The sequence below is a fragment of the Monopterus albus genome, unplaced genomic scaffold, assembly GCF_001952655.1.
Source record: "Monopterus albus unplaced genomic scaffold, M_albus_1.0 scaffold80.1, whole genome shotgun sequence".
NCBI lineage: Eukaryota > Metazoa > Chordata > Actinopteri > Synbranchiformes > Synbranchidae > Monopterus > Monopterus albus.
This window is the reverse complement of record NW_018127960.1, coordinates 714538-728537: the sequence shown is the minus strand read 5'-3', so window position 1 is coordinate 728537 and position 14000 is coordinate 714538. Positions and strand designations below refer to the sequence as shown.

The window sequence follows — 14000 nt, the reverse complement described above, 5'->3', positions numbered from 1 at the left end:
TATCCTGGGGCCTCCTAACAGTTATGGTAGGAGGAAAACCTCCAATGTAGGGACACCCAGGAAGAATCCTAATCAGATACCAGAACCACCCCCACTGGTTCCTTTTGATGAGAAGGAGCAGTAGTGTTGGTTCACCCTCGTTCTAATGCAGCGACAAGCATGAGATCGCTCACTGGTTTCACACTGCGCTACAAGCAGCAGTAGCAGTGGTGGACGGGAACTTTATCCCTGTGTCACCCATCAGCCATGGATTAGTCTGTCTATCCTCTAAAGATAGACCTGTTTTCAGTAAATGCAGAAGGTACTTCTGTTGAAAGGACATAGGTGTACATTCAGTAGCAAATGCTGATGAAGCAAAATGTCATTATACCACCACACAGACTCCTCGAGAGGAGATCAGGGTAATTACCTTTAACACCACAGAGCAGCTCCCCTACTAAAAGCCAGTGTCGGTTTCTTTAAACCCTGAAGATGACATTTTGCAAGTCTTTAAGTAATTATGAGAGCTAGTTTTAGCAGGTGCAGTGCGCATGCTGTAATTTTAATATTTCGGTGTTAATAAGCAGAAAATTACACGAGAAATGTAGTGAAACAGTCAAAGCGTCAGTCACTACTGTGTGGCCTGGTATTACTCATGTTGTGGGGACATAAATCTGTTCACACAGTCACACTGTGGGGACTCAAACTCCTTATGGAGACAAAAAGCAGGTAAATCGTTCCACTTTACAATGATGACTTGGTTTAAGGTCAGGGTAGGTCTCCAGGAAATGAATCTAAGTGAATATAATGTCACCCAAAGAGATGGAAACACATCATATGTATGTATGTGTGACAGGAAGAGAGAGAGATAAAGAGAGAGTGTGTCTGAGTGTGCTTCAGCTGTTGAATAATAAATCGGAGATGAAATCGAGTCTGGGTTTGACTGTCCCTCTGCGTTCAGCCTTGCTCTTCTTCTACTCTGAGTGTAAATATCAGAGGCTTTAAAAGCTGAACAGACTCTCGGGATAAACTCTCCAAGGTTATTGTAGTTTCTCTAGTTTAGCTTCAGTTTCCCCTCTGCTTTTAAGATCAGCGCCAAGCTTTCACAAAGGAAAAGATTGAATGTGGTGGTTATTTGAAGTTTAGTCACAGTGTTTGAACACTGACGTCTGTGGTTTGAACCTGTTGTGCAAACACATTGACAGAATATTTTCACTGTGATTAGGCTGTAGATTGTTCTATCGACTGTTGATCAAAGCAGATTAATTACTACACATTCTCTCTGTTGTGATGTGACATGCAGTCTACAGTACTTATACAAGCTGACTTATAGCCTTGAAACTTTATTAATATATAGTCGGTCTTGTTTTTACTCAGGACAGACGTGAAGCTGTGTTGTGGATGTTGTAACACAGATTGTGATTCTTTGTGTCTTTCTGTTGAAGGCTCAGAAGTTGAAATCAAACTCAACCGCTGATGGTGTCTTCTGTGTGGTAAGTCTGCTGCCAAATGTGTCATAAAAATACATTTGGTGAATTTCATAACATAATACTGATGAATACTGAACTGCATTTGGATACGTTGGTGGTATAGAGGAACGCTCGGCTAAGAACACTGTCATTACTTTGAGACAAATGTCACACCCTGTACATGACTTGTGTTGGGAGGTGAAACCTCAAATCATTTCTCAGTTTTATCTCAAAAAACATTTTTATTTAAGACCAAAAGGCAACTGTTATCAACTCATCACAGACCTTGACCGACCTCCTTGTTGGAAGTCTCTGACCTCCCTGTGACAGTGACTGCCACAGCAATACCTCCTGCCTCCTTTGTAAACGCCTGTTCTTTGTAGTTCCTTTGAGGCTGAAATGGGATTGTTGCTTATCTGGTGGCTTTTAAAGTTCACTGTAAATGTCAGTGTACAATAATAAGGCACTGTTCTGCACTGGACTGACATTTAATAGAGGCAGGGACAGGTCTAGAGGAGGTGACCCAGCCGTTAGCTCGTGCCTCTATTAGCAAGCCAAAGGCCCCTGGTGAAGCTCTGTATATGCATACTTACACATGGTGGCACATGCAAATGCACACACATGCACGCAGATGTACTTTTTAGCTGTCCACTGTGACATTTCACTTATAAAAACAGCCTTTTGATTTTTCACTGGCATACAGTACCACATGACTACATTTAAGAGTTTTTAAAGGTGATAGAATTGAGTTAAACAGTCTAAGGTCTTCCACATCTCACGTGCATGAATTAAACCACCTTATCTTCCAGCGGTGTGTAAGGTTCTTGTATTGGCAAACAAGCCCCTGTGGTTTTTGAAATTAAACTGCTTTCTACAGTGTGTGATGTATGACTAAATTAAAACCTGAGTAGAGAAATGACAATCACACTTCGCTTGAAATGCTCGGCAGCTGTTTATGTTATTGTATTTTTCCGGTGGTCATCATTTATCAAGCTGCCATGAAGAAGATCCCAGAGTCTGCAATGGATCTGATCCAGAGACACCTGCCACCACTGACTGATTAATCTTTCTTAATCCGCAATCTGGACATTTGGATGGGAAAGCAGTTGTAGAACAACCAGTAGCTTCCTTGAGGAAGAGGGAACAGATGATGTCTAGGCTATATACACTGAATTCAGCACAGCATTGGTAGGAAAAGTCTGTAAATGACAAGACTCGTAATGTTAATGTGAGTCTCTGTTTTTGTCTTCTTGCAGCAGAAACTAACTTTTGGTGTGTCCCACACCTGGGAATCAGGAATAAAACTAGTCTGGACCAGTCTGACAGTTTTTAAAAATAACTGATAAGACGCTGAAAAGGAGCAGTGGGGCTGTTTTTTCTTTCTTCACCAGACTAAGCTTTGCATCTCCCCTGTCTCTCTCTCAGGACCCTCACATAGACGGGCCAAGTACGTCCAACGCCATCCAGAGCAACGCGGCCGTCTCCAGGCAGCCCGCGCCCCTGGCCCTGTTCCTGCCCCTGCTGCTCTGGCTGTGGTGCTGCATCCTGCCGGCGCTCTCCTCACCGGGCAACTTGTAGCCTCGCTACTTAACAACAACAAACTACACAGGACTGACAAACACACATTTGTATAAAAGAAAAAGCAAAACAAGAAATTATATCCTTTCTTCTTGGTAATACCTGTGGTACTATTATTTCCTTTTGGATTCTGTCTTACCTTTGATTCATACTTTGTGGTTTTTTTATGAATTTTTTTGGAAACTCTGTTGTTGTATTGTTCATTTGTTTGTTTTTTGCGTTGCAGTTTTGTGCTAAAACAGTGATACATGAGAACAGTTTTCTTTGTTTTCTCTTGAAAAAGGGAGTAAAAGCTTTGTGTTGCTCACTTGGGCAAAAATAAGCAAACACTTGAGGACTACATTCCTATAAACCACAGCCGGTGTCTCTTGGAACAGTAAACACACAATGTAAATTAGCACTGATTTTCAGTCGTCACATCAGTTGTCGCCCCCGTCTGTCTGTGTGTTGAGGCTATAGGTGGGATCTTTTGCTTAAAAGTCACAGTCAGTTCAGTAACGGCTACATGTGATCACACAGGCAGTCTTTTGGTGTTATTCTGTCTCCTTTGTGATTTGTGTTTGTGTGTTTTGATAATGCCATGATTAGGTGTTTTACACTTATATGAGCCAAATGAAAGGTCCACGAGTATTTACCTGACAAAGCCTTTTGTTTCGGGGGAGAACTGATCATTCAAAACGATAAGTTGGAACATCCCAAACTGTCTTTACTGTAGCTCATACTGAACACATGTTGCTGCTGGCAAAAGCACACAGGCAAAGACCCACAAACACACACTGCACATGTTCACACATTCAGACAAACACACTCATTTTGCCAACAGGGTGATACTGAGAGATCACAGGACAGTAGGTTATACACTGCATCCACTGCACTTATTAGTGACTGTACATACTTGTAATTGTTAGAAGTCCAAGCCACGTTCAGTATTTCTCCTATTTCTTTGTTTTGTTTATGGGTTTTTTGTTTGTTTGTTTTGTTTTCTTGTTGGTTTTTCAGGTTTGATGTATTTCACTGCACTGTGTTTACAAAAACAGACGAGAGCTGTGGAGAAAACCTATATTCAACAGCAACTCATGCCGCCTTCGCTCCAAAGCTGGAAGCATCCTGTTCTGTCAGCTCGCTGTTATGACTTAATGGCCTCAGTTGTGAAACTGTCAAAATGTGTTTGGAGAAGGAGTGACCACTTTCAACTGGCCATTTGCTGAGCTCTACCTCGCTGAGATACTCTCGCTACACCTGTCAAGCTTTGTATTCTAGCATAGCATTTATGAAGTTCTCCATAATAACTGTGGCATTGTTGCCACTCAAAATTTTATCAAGCTACTTTCATTTTCTAATGATTATAGCTGACTTGAAAATGAATGCAGTGAATAAGGTTTTTTGTTCTGCACCACTGAATAAGTCTGAAACTGACAGTACTGTAGGCCCCAGGCAAACTGTTAGCATCCTCACCAGTTGTTGTACAATACATGGAAATAAAGCTACATTGTCATGTCACAGGCTAAAACTAGTTAGCATGACAGCATAGAGCATATGAAAATATGAAAGTACAACAGGTCGTGTTGAATGTTGAGACGGGGCACCAAATTGTTTGGATCTCACTTTTCTGACTGGTAATTCAGAATGGATAATGTCAGCTGACTGTAGCTAACTTGTAGTGGACCTAGAGATCCTGTCGATGGGAGCAACACTCTGCAGCCTGATCTCAGCTCTTGGTTCGGGAGCTAACACTAGCTAGCTGCTGTTGGCAGATGACACAAACACTGTAGATTAATCCATGTCTGTCTTGTCTGTGCTCAAACCGAACAGTGAAGTGGACATTTGGGCGTAGTGGAAGCACCTGCTACTGTATGTAGCTATATGGGATAGTATTTTTTTATTAAGATATAGATGTATAAAGGTACAGTATCTATGATTGATAATGAGTGTAATGCTCTCAAATTGGAGCATTTACCCAAAATTCAACAATAATGGCAACTTAACATTCTCTATTATGATAAAAAAAATGCAAGCTAAGAATGTTATTGTTTTTATAGAAAAACATACTTTGACTAGCAACACAAATGATCACCAATGAGTCACAAACCAACATCCCCGACCCTGACAAACAGCAGGATAGAGCCGCTAACACTTTGATAGGGTAACGAGTCCTGAATGGGTAACCAACAAAACAATGGAGCTAGCTATTTAACTGTTGCTCTACCTTAGAAGAAATGCTGTCTGTACCTGTAAGTAGTAAGTGAGGCATGCTAACAGTAGCAACTTGTCAGATAAACTCAGTTCAATTTGTTCTTTCCAGTCTTGCATTTTTGTTTTGTAAAGTTATTAAAAAATGGCACCACCCTTCCAACTTTTTGTACATACAGTATGTACTGCATCATGCACATCACTACAGGTGTTCAAAAGACTCCAAAGCCTGACAGATGTGCTGTGCCTATAACTGGACTGTTGCAGTTTGAGGGAAGAGTTTAACAAATGGTCAATCTTCTGGTTTGTTGAAACCATCACTAGCAAACACATGACATGTGACTTATGTACTATATGTGCATTGTTCAAGCATTTTCTTTGTCTGTTCCTGAGGACTGCTGCCAGAATACAGAAAGCCACAGCATCGCAGTAAGTTGTGGTAGATCAGTTGTTGTGAGGTTTTGAACCCACCCAACAAGAAGTCCGGGCTTTTAATCTGACCAAACGTCTGTGCAACACATGATCAGGAACTTCGTGTACATCACTGTGGCATGTTACTTTAGCCATCTGGACACTGACAGGAGCATTTATGACACACTGCTTGGTTTTATGTAGCTTCTCAAAACATGCTTAATGTATAGTTAAATGTTATTCACCAAGCATAAACATGGTATATGCACTGTATGTACTTGGCTGAAACTACGAATTGGACAAATAAATGTCTGACGATATTCTATTCCAGAGCATTGTGAGCTATTTTGACATTGAATAAGCCAGAATATTGTTTTATAACAACTTATTGTATATGTTTATTTCTCCCAATATGTACATGATTGTGGATATTATTGCATCAGAGAAAGACGATATCAGTGTTGTAGTTAAACACAGCTATTTGCTGAACACACTGTTTTGTACCATAGCCCCATTTATTTGATTTTTTGGCTAAGATTTGAACTTATTTTTCTATCTTTTACTGATTTTAGCAGTTTTGATGAGTTGAAGTGAATGAGCTGGATCGGCCACAGCTCAGATGTGAATCGCTCTTCTTGTCGAGACTGTTGAGTGCTGTGCAATAATTACTTTGGTTTTACCACTGAAATAGTTATAGTCACAGTACCAGGGAGTTGTGCAAGAAAGAGAATTGTCATTGCATGGTTATTGGGAAGGAAATAAGTCAGTGTTTAAGGCTAAATATATTCTATAACATACTATTAAAGATTTTTTATAGTATATTTGACCAGAGATGAGCAAGTGAGTGAAGTCCCACAGACTGAATGTGTGCAGCTTCAAAGGACAGTTAAATCAAAATGTTAAATTGCTATATGGCAAAAGGTCTTAGGGGGACTGGATACATTTCTTAGAATTGTGTCTTACAGTATGTGTGATCATTTTTTTTTTAATCCCAGTGTTGTGTCATCATGGGGCCTGGAACAGGAGCTGAAGTCTAGAGGTGGTTCGGTGCTTCCTCGCTCTGTGAAGAGTTCCTCTGAGTTCAGAGGGCCTCAGAACTCGAGTCCCTTCCTCCTGATGTTAGGATCCCACCAAAAAAAGATGGTGAATATGTTTTGCCATCAACCTCCTAAAAATACGAGAAATGTTTTGGTTTTTTTCTGGATGTGCAGACTCTCTCGGCAATCTGGCATTAAGTTCTTAGCTTGTGAAAATGTAAAATCTATTGTACAAAAGATAATTAAAAACTGCTAAATCACACAGACTGTTTGAATGTGGCGTTATTTCAATGAACAATAACAGAAGGAACCAAACCTACAGACACCTGGGAAAGACAGACGAAAGAAGGTGTGAGGTCATCAGAGGTCATCCTCTGGAGTTAATGCTGAGCACAGGTCACCAAGCCAAAGGCAACATGAGGAGCAAAAAGATGAGATGGGATTAAAAACAAGTCATCTGAGGCCTCTGGCAGATTTATAGCTTTGACCAGCCATGAGGGGAGGGGTCAGTGGTGCTGTTATCCAGTGCAGCATGGCAAGAAACAAACATAAGACACAAGCTGACACAAGCACCTGTGAGCAGCTGGCTCATGAGTCCATTTTGGTTTGTGCTGTAGGAACACTTTCTGAGCTAGAAATCAATTCTCATCCAATTTAGCACTTGCAAAGCAAACAACCACATTATAGAACAAGAAAGTGATGGCGAGTGTCACCTGCTAAACCAGTTTCACCTTTTTCCAGCACTGCAGGAAAATAATAGACTGACAATCAGTTAATCAAAATATGAAAGCGCAGATCAATGACAGACACAGTGGCCTGGCTATTTATTACTCCTGGAGCAGCCTGGGATCAATATTTCCTATAACTACCATATAACTAAATTAATGAAACTGTGTTTTTACATGACACTTTGTCAGATCACTGAGCGCCGTTGACTCTCACATTAACCGTCCATTGCTCTGGGACTTGATGCTGCTCATGTGTCTCCAGACTGTGGGACAAACTCCCTGAAGACTGAAACATTACCCCTCATCTACAACCTTTAAAACAAAACTTGAAACGTATCTTTTCATTTGTATCAAAAGGTATAATATTTTCAGGACCTGTCTTCTAGAGAACGTCTTAACGTAGGTGTAAACATGGCTTCAGTGGCTGTACATTCACTGTACCAAGAGTAAATACAGCACCTGATCAGCACAGCTGTCTAGTGAAGTAAATCAAACACACCCAAGCTGTTGCGCAGGCGCCAGGTGCGTGCTGTACCTGGCTGATGCTAATGGCGGTTCATTTATGTTCTTCCGGTGTGCGCGCGACCCCCTTTTTTGGTTTTCACCTCGTTTGTGTTTGAGAAGCCCAGTGGAAACAAACGGATGGTTTTTTTATACTGACAGCAGTGAAATGGATTTAAGGCCGATTTGGAAGAGTTCATGGTGCACGCGCGCACACAGGTGAGTACAGCAACACGTTTTAATTCACTTTGTGGAACATAGACAACAGTCAGAACAAACGTGGTGTGAAGCTGCTGTGGCTGAGATTGGCGCTGGTTTCTAGGCCGCAGGAAGACGTGCACGGTGCACGGTGTCAGTGACCGTGTTTGTTTGTTGTTGAATGGCGGGAGTTTTGTCACATTTCCAGGTTAATTGTAGTAGGACTATAGGAGGTAGCAGACTGTATAGCAGTTTATATATTAAAAGAGACTCAGTTGTGAGCGTAGTCGACCAACCTGCCTCCTGTTTGTCTGAGACCTGGCTGACTGATCCACTGATCCACTGATCCACCAGTGTTTTGTATAACTCATGTTGTGGAATGAGAGAATTCACCTGCACAAAGTGGCTCTGCTATAAGTTCCCTTAACTTACCCAATAAAATATTGCCATTTGTGGTGATGGTATAAAAACCGAATTTCACTGCTGTATTGGACCAAAATCTTTGTTTCAGTTTTTTAAACAAATTTAGTGCTGAAAAATAACTTCCAAGTGCCACAGTTGTGTACTGTGGTCCAAGGTGTACACAGTATGGCAGTGATGTTATTAAAGGCCCCGGGTAGGCACGAAGAGCATCTACTGAATCATTTTTGAGATATGTGAAACATTAATATAAAAGAGAAAAGAAAGCCAATGTTTGCACGTCATTGTCATCAGAAAATGAGTCTGACATTTCAGCATACTGTACTTCTCCATTATGTTCCAACACAGCCATTAGACCTAATGCATCCAACCCTAATACAGTAACCACATTTGCCAACAACACAGTCAATTAGAATGCAGCTGCTGCAAAAGGCTGTGCACAACAAGATCTGAGTCATCATTCAACAAGTACATTTAACTCTGTGAAACTTGAGTACGTATTTATGATGAATTGTATGTTGATGTGTGAGTAAAGTTTTAAATCCAGACCGTTCACTTTTAATAGAGTGCTGTTGCTCACTGTGGTGTTGGTTTGTTGTGTTTACATTTCGAACCGGTCCAGTTCATATGTGGACCTGAAGACCGCAAACGGGAGAACATTGAATCAAGGAAAATGTTAAAAGGTTCATTTGCTCATTTTTAATCTATGAACGATCAAACAGGGACCTGCAGGTTTCAGCCCAACCACCAGGTGATTTTCAGTCCTGGTTAATCAAAGAAAAGCAGCATATCTTCACCTGTCAGAAGCACGAGTTGTTGATGTGTTGAATTCTGAATCCTCCTGATTAGTGTGCTGTTGATCAGCTAATCAAGTGTTTCATCTCTACTGTAGTGACCAGTTTATTAGGTACACCTTGCAAAAACTGTCTTAATCAACAGCAAATCGTCCTGTCAGGACAGCTGTCGGCACATTTTCTGTTACCAATAATAGGTGTGATGGGGGAGGAAGAGGGTTAATTATGTGTTTGGACTGAGGAGGGATGAGGTGACAGTAATAAGTAGCCTACAGTACATTTAATGAAAACGTACAGTAAAAGCATTGTGACTTAGTTGATTAAAGAATTTCAATTAAAATCATTGAACTAGGAACAGAGTCAAACAATGCAGCCTCTGAGGGCACTCCCTCCCTCCTCATTGCAAAATAAACCTCATAGTGTCACACAGATTAACAATACAGCCACACAACAGAACTGTAAAGACAGCTATCAAATATTATGTCTGCAGAATGTGAGGAACTGGACCTTTATTAGCAGGCTGAGCAGTGAGAGTCTTGAACTGGACTAAAATGAGCTTTATTTCTTTCTTTCCCTCCTTACCAAGACATTTAGGATGGTAACTGCCTCATGAACATTTTATTTCCTTGCAGTAAGAGAGGTTATTGGAACCCATTTCCAATGCAAATCAACATGAACTTCATAAAATCAAGTTTCATTATCCAGGAACCTGCCAAAGATCATATCAGCTGGAAACAGGATGGATTCTCAGTGTCGCTTGTTTTAAGACAGGGAAGGTGTTAGAAATCACCTGTAGACAGAACAGTTTTGATAATGAATGACTTGATTGGTTTGTTGTTGCAGAGTAGCTCAGTTCACTTAGTTCACAGTGTAAGTCTAAATGCTCATTATTACTTGAGTTCATTTTTAAATATCTGCTTCACTTAGTTCACAGTGTAAGTCTAAACGCTCATTTTTAAATATCTGTTACACTTTGCACCACAGGAGGCTCATGCAGATGTGCACAGTAACCAGATTAACGGTATGGTGAAGCTAGTTGGTTGTCAGTTGACAGAGAAGAAGTGTTTGTTGCAGCTGTGCAGTCTGTTGATGTGAGGCGACACAGGTGAAAGCTGAGACTGAGGATTCTGTTACACTGCCACAGATCAGGGTTAGGAATATGTGACAGCTGCTCAGATCAGAGTTGAAATGTTTAGATTATACGAACCTTTCTATGATAAGGCTTTAGAACCGCTTAACCAACAAAACCAGTTGCTTCCACTTTCTTATGGGAGCACTGACTGCAGCATCAACTTTTCTTCAGGAGAGGTGATGAACAAAACTGAACTAGCCATGTCTTTGTAACTGACCCACAGGCTGCTCACACTCATAACAAGCCTCATGACATAATACTTTTATAGTTTGTCAAGCCCAAAGCTGTATTCATTATCGGACAGTTTGTAAGAGGAGGTTGTAAAACTTCCCATAAACACACTGGGTCTCCAGACGCCACTTTGAATTAACATCTATTAATGCATCACAAGGGAATCGATGCGACACAGTAAACTCCTGTGTGGCCAATTCATGTCACTGTGACAAATAGGTTGTGAATACTAATAGATGTGTTTGTCATAATCATCTTTGCTTCTTTACAGTTATAGTTTAATTAGGGAGGTTGTTTACAACTCTAATGACTGCACTTAGCAGCAGTCGCAGGATCAGTAACGACGTTTGTTTGACAGTAAAAAATAATGGATTTTGGGGACTATTTTTAGCGGCGGATGAATCTGTATGTGGTCTCTAGTGAGTAACAGGGGCAGCAGGATGATGAACTACAGTGTGTGTTCATGGTAACGAAGGATCCTGTCATCCAGAGCGACGGTGTGACTCACTGGTGGGTTGTTATTGGTTTCTGGACACAGTGGTGCTCTGGTACAAGGGACGAAGATAAACCAGACTTTGAATACACACACATACATTGTTAGGTTGGATTTGGGCTTTTTTCATGGGACAGTAAAAGAAATGTACATGATTTGGCCCCGTTTATCTCTCTGGTATATTTTAGGACATTGTACTTAAGGTAATTATCAAAGGCTGGTGATTTTGCTCATTAATTGCTGATTAATCAAATAGTCATTTCAGCTAAAATGTCGTTTGGCAGCTGAAAAAAAAAAAGCACAGTAATCGTAGATTGTTAGTCAGTAAAATGACCTTGGTACACACCCAGTGTAAAAACAGAAAGGTAAAATCCTGGTGGATATGAATATGTGACACAGTGTAATTAATATAAACATAAGCATAAGACAGGAGTCAACTGTTAGAACAGTGTAGGAAAAAAAAATCTCTTTTTCTTTTCATGAAAAATGCTTAAAGAGCAAATCAGAGGCTTTTGGCAATTAGATTTATTTAAGAAGGTCAGAAGATCTGCCAGTCAGAGAGGAACACTGAAGTCTAAATGAACGGGATCTGACTGGGACACCTCGACACGTCCGCCGACCTATAAAGTCTCTGTGGTTACCGCTCACATAATCAGCTGAGGCAGTGTCACTCCTTTGTGTCCTGAGAGGAGAAAGAGCCCTTTTTGTCAGTGCACAAGGCCACTTATGACAGCAGTGCACGGCAGTCTGAGCAGAGGACGCTGCTGACAGGGCGGCATTCTTCTTGGCTGCTGACAGCTTGGTGGTTTGGTTGGATGTGTGTGTGTGTAGGGAGGTGGAGGACAGCAGTGCACTTTGTATTCCTATGGCCCCCCCCCCAGCTTACTCAGTCATTTGTCCTTAGGCCGCGGCCCAAATTACTTGCTGCAATTGGCCTGTAATGGCATAAAGACTGAGGACTGGACAGGGCATCAATCACAAGAACATGGCGCAGCTGACCTCTGGAGGCGGGGGGGTTGAGTCACTGAGAAGGACAGCAGAGATGCAAAAGCACTGTACGCTGACAGTATCAAGACAGGTGGGATGGCAAGAGAGGACTGGGCAGAGAGAGAGAGAGAGAGAGAGAAGAGAGTGAAATGAGTAACAAGGCAGTAATCAGGCCTTCAGACAGACAGGAAGCCTCTCACTGTGTGCACCAACACTGCTGGTGTGTGTCTGCGTGGACGGAACTGTGCGGCTGACTTGCTCGTTTATTCCAGGGTTAAAGACAGAATTAAGCCTCAGATTTAGACTTGAATTAGCCAGATTATAAATGTCACTCAGTCTCATCTAAGGTGTAAATACATCAACATATTAATGGAGAGTGATGAGCTGCAGTGTCTTAATGAAGTCGGAGTCTGAATATTCACTCATTTCTAGAATGTCTTGAGTAGAAACTAGAGTTATTAGAGTTATTACTGACTTTTATTTAAACATGTGAAAATCAGATTGGTGATTAATGAAGCAAATGTGTGAAAGTGTTGCTTTGAACCATTCGTGCTGAAGCTAGAGGCGCTTTAAGTCATTTCCCAGCCGAGAACTGGATCAGTGCTGTGATCAGTGTCTTGTAGCAGGTAAAAGACGTTTTGGCATAAACAGTAAAGTTCAGGGATCCACTTAGTAGCTAAACTAAGTCAGCGACACCTTGACTTTCTTCCAAATAACGCACATTTCATTCATAATATTATAAACACAGACCTATAATTTGCACCTTTTTGTTTAGTTTAATAAGATTTTCTTTAGTGTGATTTGTGTGATGAAGGATTTGTGCTATTTAGAATATTTATTCTGTGTTTTATTTGTATATTATTCTTAATAGTTTATATTATTGTTCTCTGCTCGTTATATGCTGATTGTACACATTTTTGACACTTTTTTATATACAGAGTATATTTAAGTTCTGATAACGTTTGTGCAGAATTGTGGTTTTCAAATGCTCTGTTGAAGGATATTGTTACAGTAAAAACATCACTGTGCAAAATTTAGTGTTTTTTTTCCCCTTGGGGGGGGGGTGCTCATTAGGGGGTCTTGCTCATTAGGGGGTCTTGCCCGGGGAGTAATTCATTTTAGAACTGCCACTGACTATGTGTGTTATATTTGCCAGTTTGCCTTCGTTTCCTGGTGATGCTAATGTTTTTTTTTACTGTAGTGCTATAAGCTACACATTCCCATAAATGTACCGATCTGTGTTGGAACAATCAGTGATTGGTTTATTGGACAAACTCCTCGTGTTGCGCCTCTGTGAGCTTCACTTCCTCTTCTTATTCAGGACTTCTCCTTTGAAAGGAATGCAGTTTCTTTGCTTGTATTTACATTTTGGTATTTGTAGTGACCCTAGCAGCTTGTCAATGTGACACTTATTTGTTTGTTTGTTGTATTGAATACTTTGCTTTATGACTATATACTTGCTAAACTAAAGCCACTCCCATCAGCTTCAGCTGCCCTTTGTGTTTAGTGCTACTTAGCAAATGTTAGCATGCCAAAACTCTAAACTGTAAGATGCTAAATGTGGTATCAAGCCAAACATAGCTGCTGAAAATGGTCAGTGTTCCACCTGCCATCAGTATGTCACCATGCTGGTGTTGGCGTTCGGCCCAAAGCGCTGCAGCGCCTGAGCGGTGCCTCACATTGTGACTGTAGACGTGTCGTTTTGTTGCTGTAAGTTATTTTAACATGTGTAAAATGTATAGATTTATGTTGAGGAGCTGGAGTTTGATTAGTTTTCATACGTAACTCAATTAAATAGAAGTGGAGTTTGTCAAAGCATGTGTGTGGCAGAACTGCGATGGTGGCAGTGTGT

General features: G+C 40.9%; 1 protein-coding gene and 1 long non-coding RNA gene across 7 annotated transcripts in view; both read left to right on the top strand.

The window, feature by feature from the left end:
- Window positions 1–6880, top strand: part of gfra1a (gdnf family receptor alpha 1a) — an 89331-nt gene extending 82451 nt beyond the window's left edge. For 4 of the 5 annotated variants that reach the window (XM_020606669.1, XM_020606668.1, XM_020606670.1 and 1 more), the window contains 2 exons: window positions 1425–1472; window positions 2874–6880. In XM_020606669.1, coding sequence (XP_020462325.1) covers window positions 1425–1472; window positions 2874–3026 — 201 coding nt within the window. In that variant the 3' untranslated portion in view covers window positions 3027–6880. The remainder of the gene's footprint in view (window positions 1–1424; window positions 1473–2873) is intronic. The other variant, XM_020606667.1, reaches the window with a different exon arrangement.
- Window positions 6881–7906: 1026 nt separating this feature from the next.
- LOC109963814 (uncharacterized) overlaps window positions 7907–14000 on the top strand; it is an 18137-nt gene continuing 12043 nt past the window's right edge. For both annotated transcript variants that reach the window (XR_002275443.1, XR_002275444.1), the window contains exon 1: window positions 7907–8112. This is a non-coding gene — a long non-coding RNA (uncharacterized LOC109963814). The remainder of the gene's footprint in view (window positions 8113–14000) is intronic.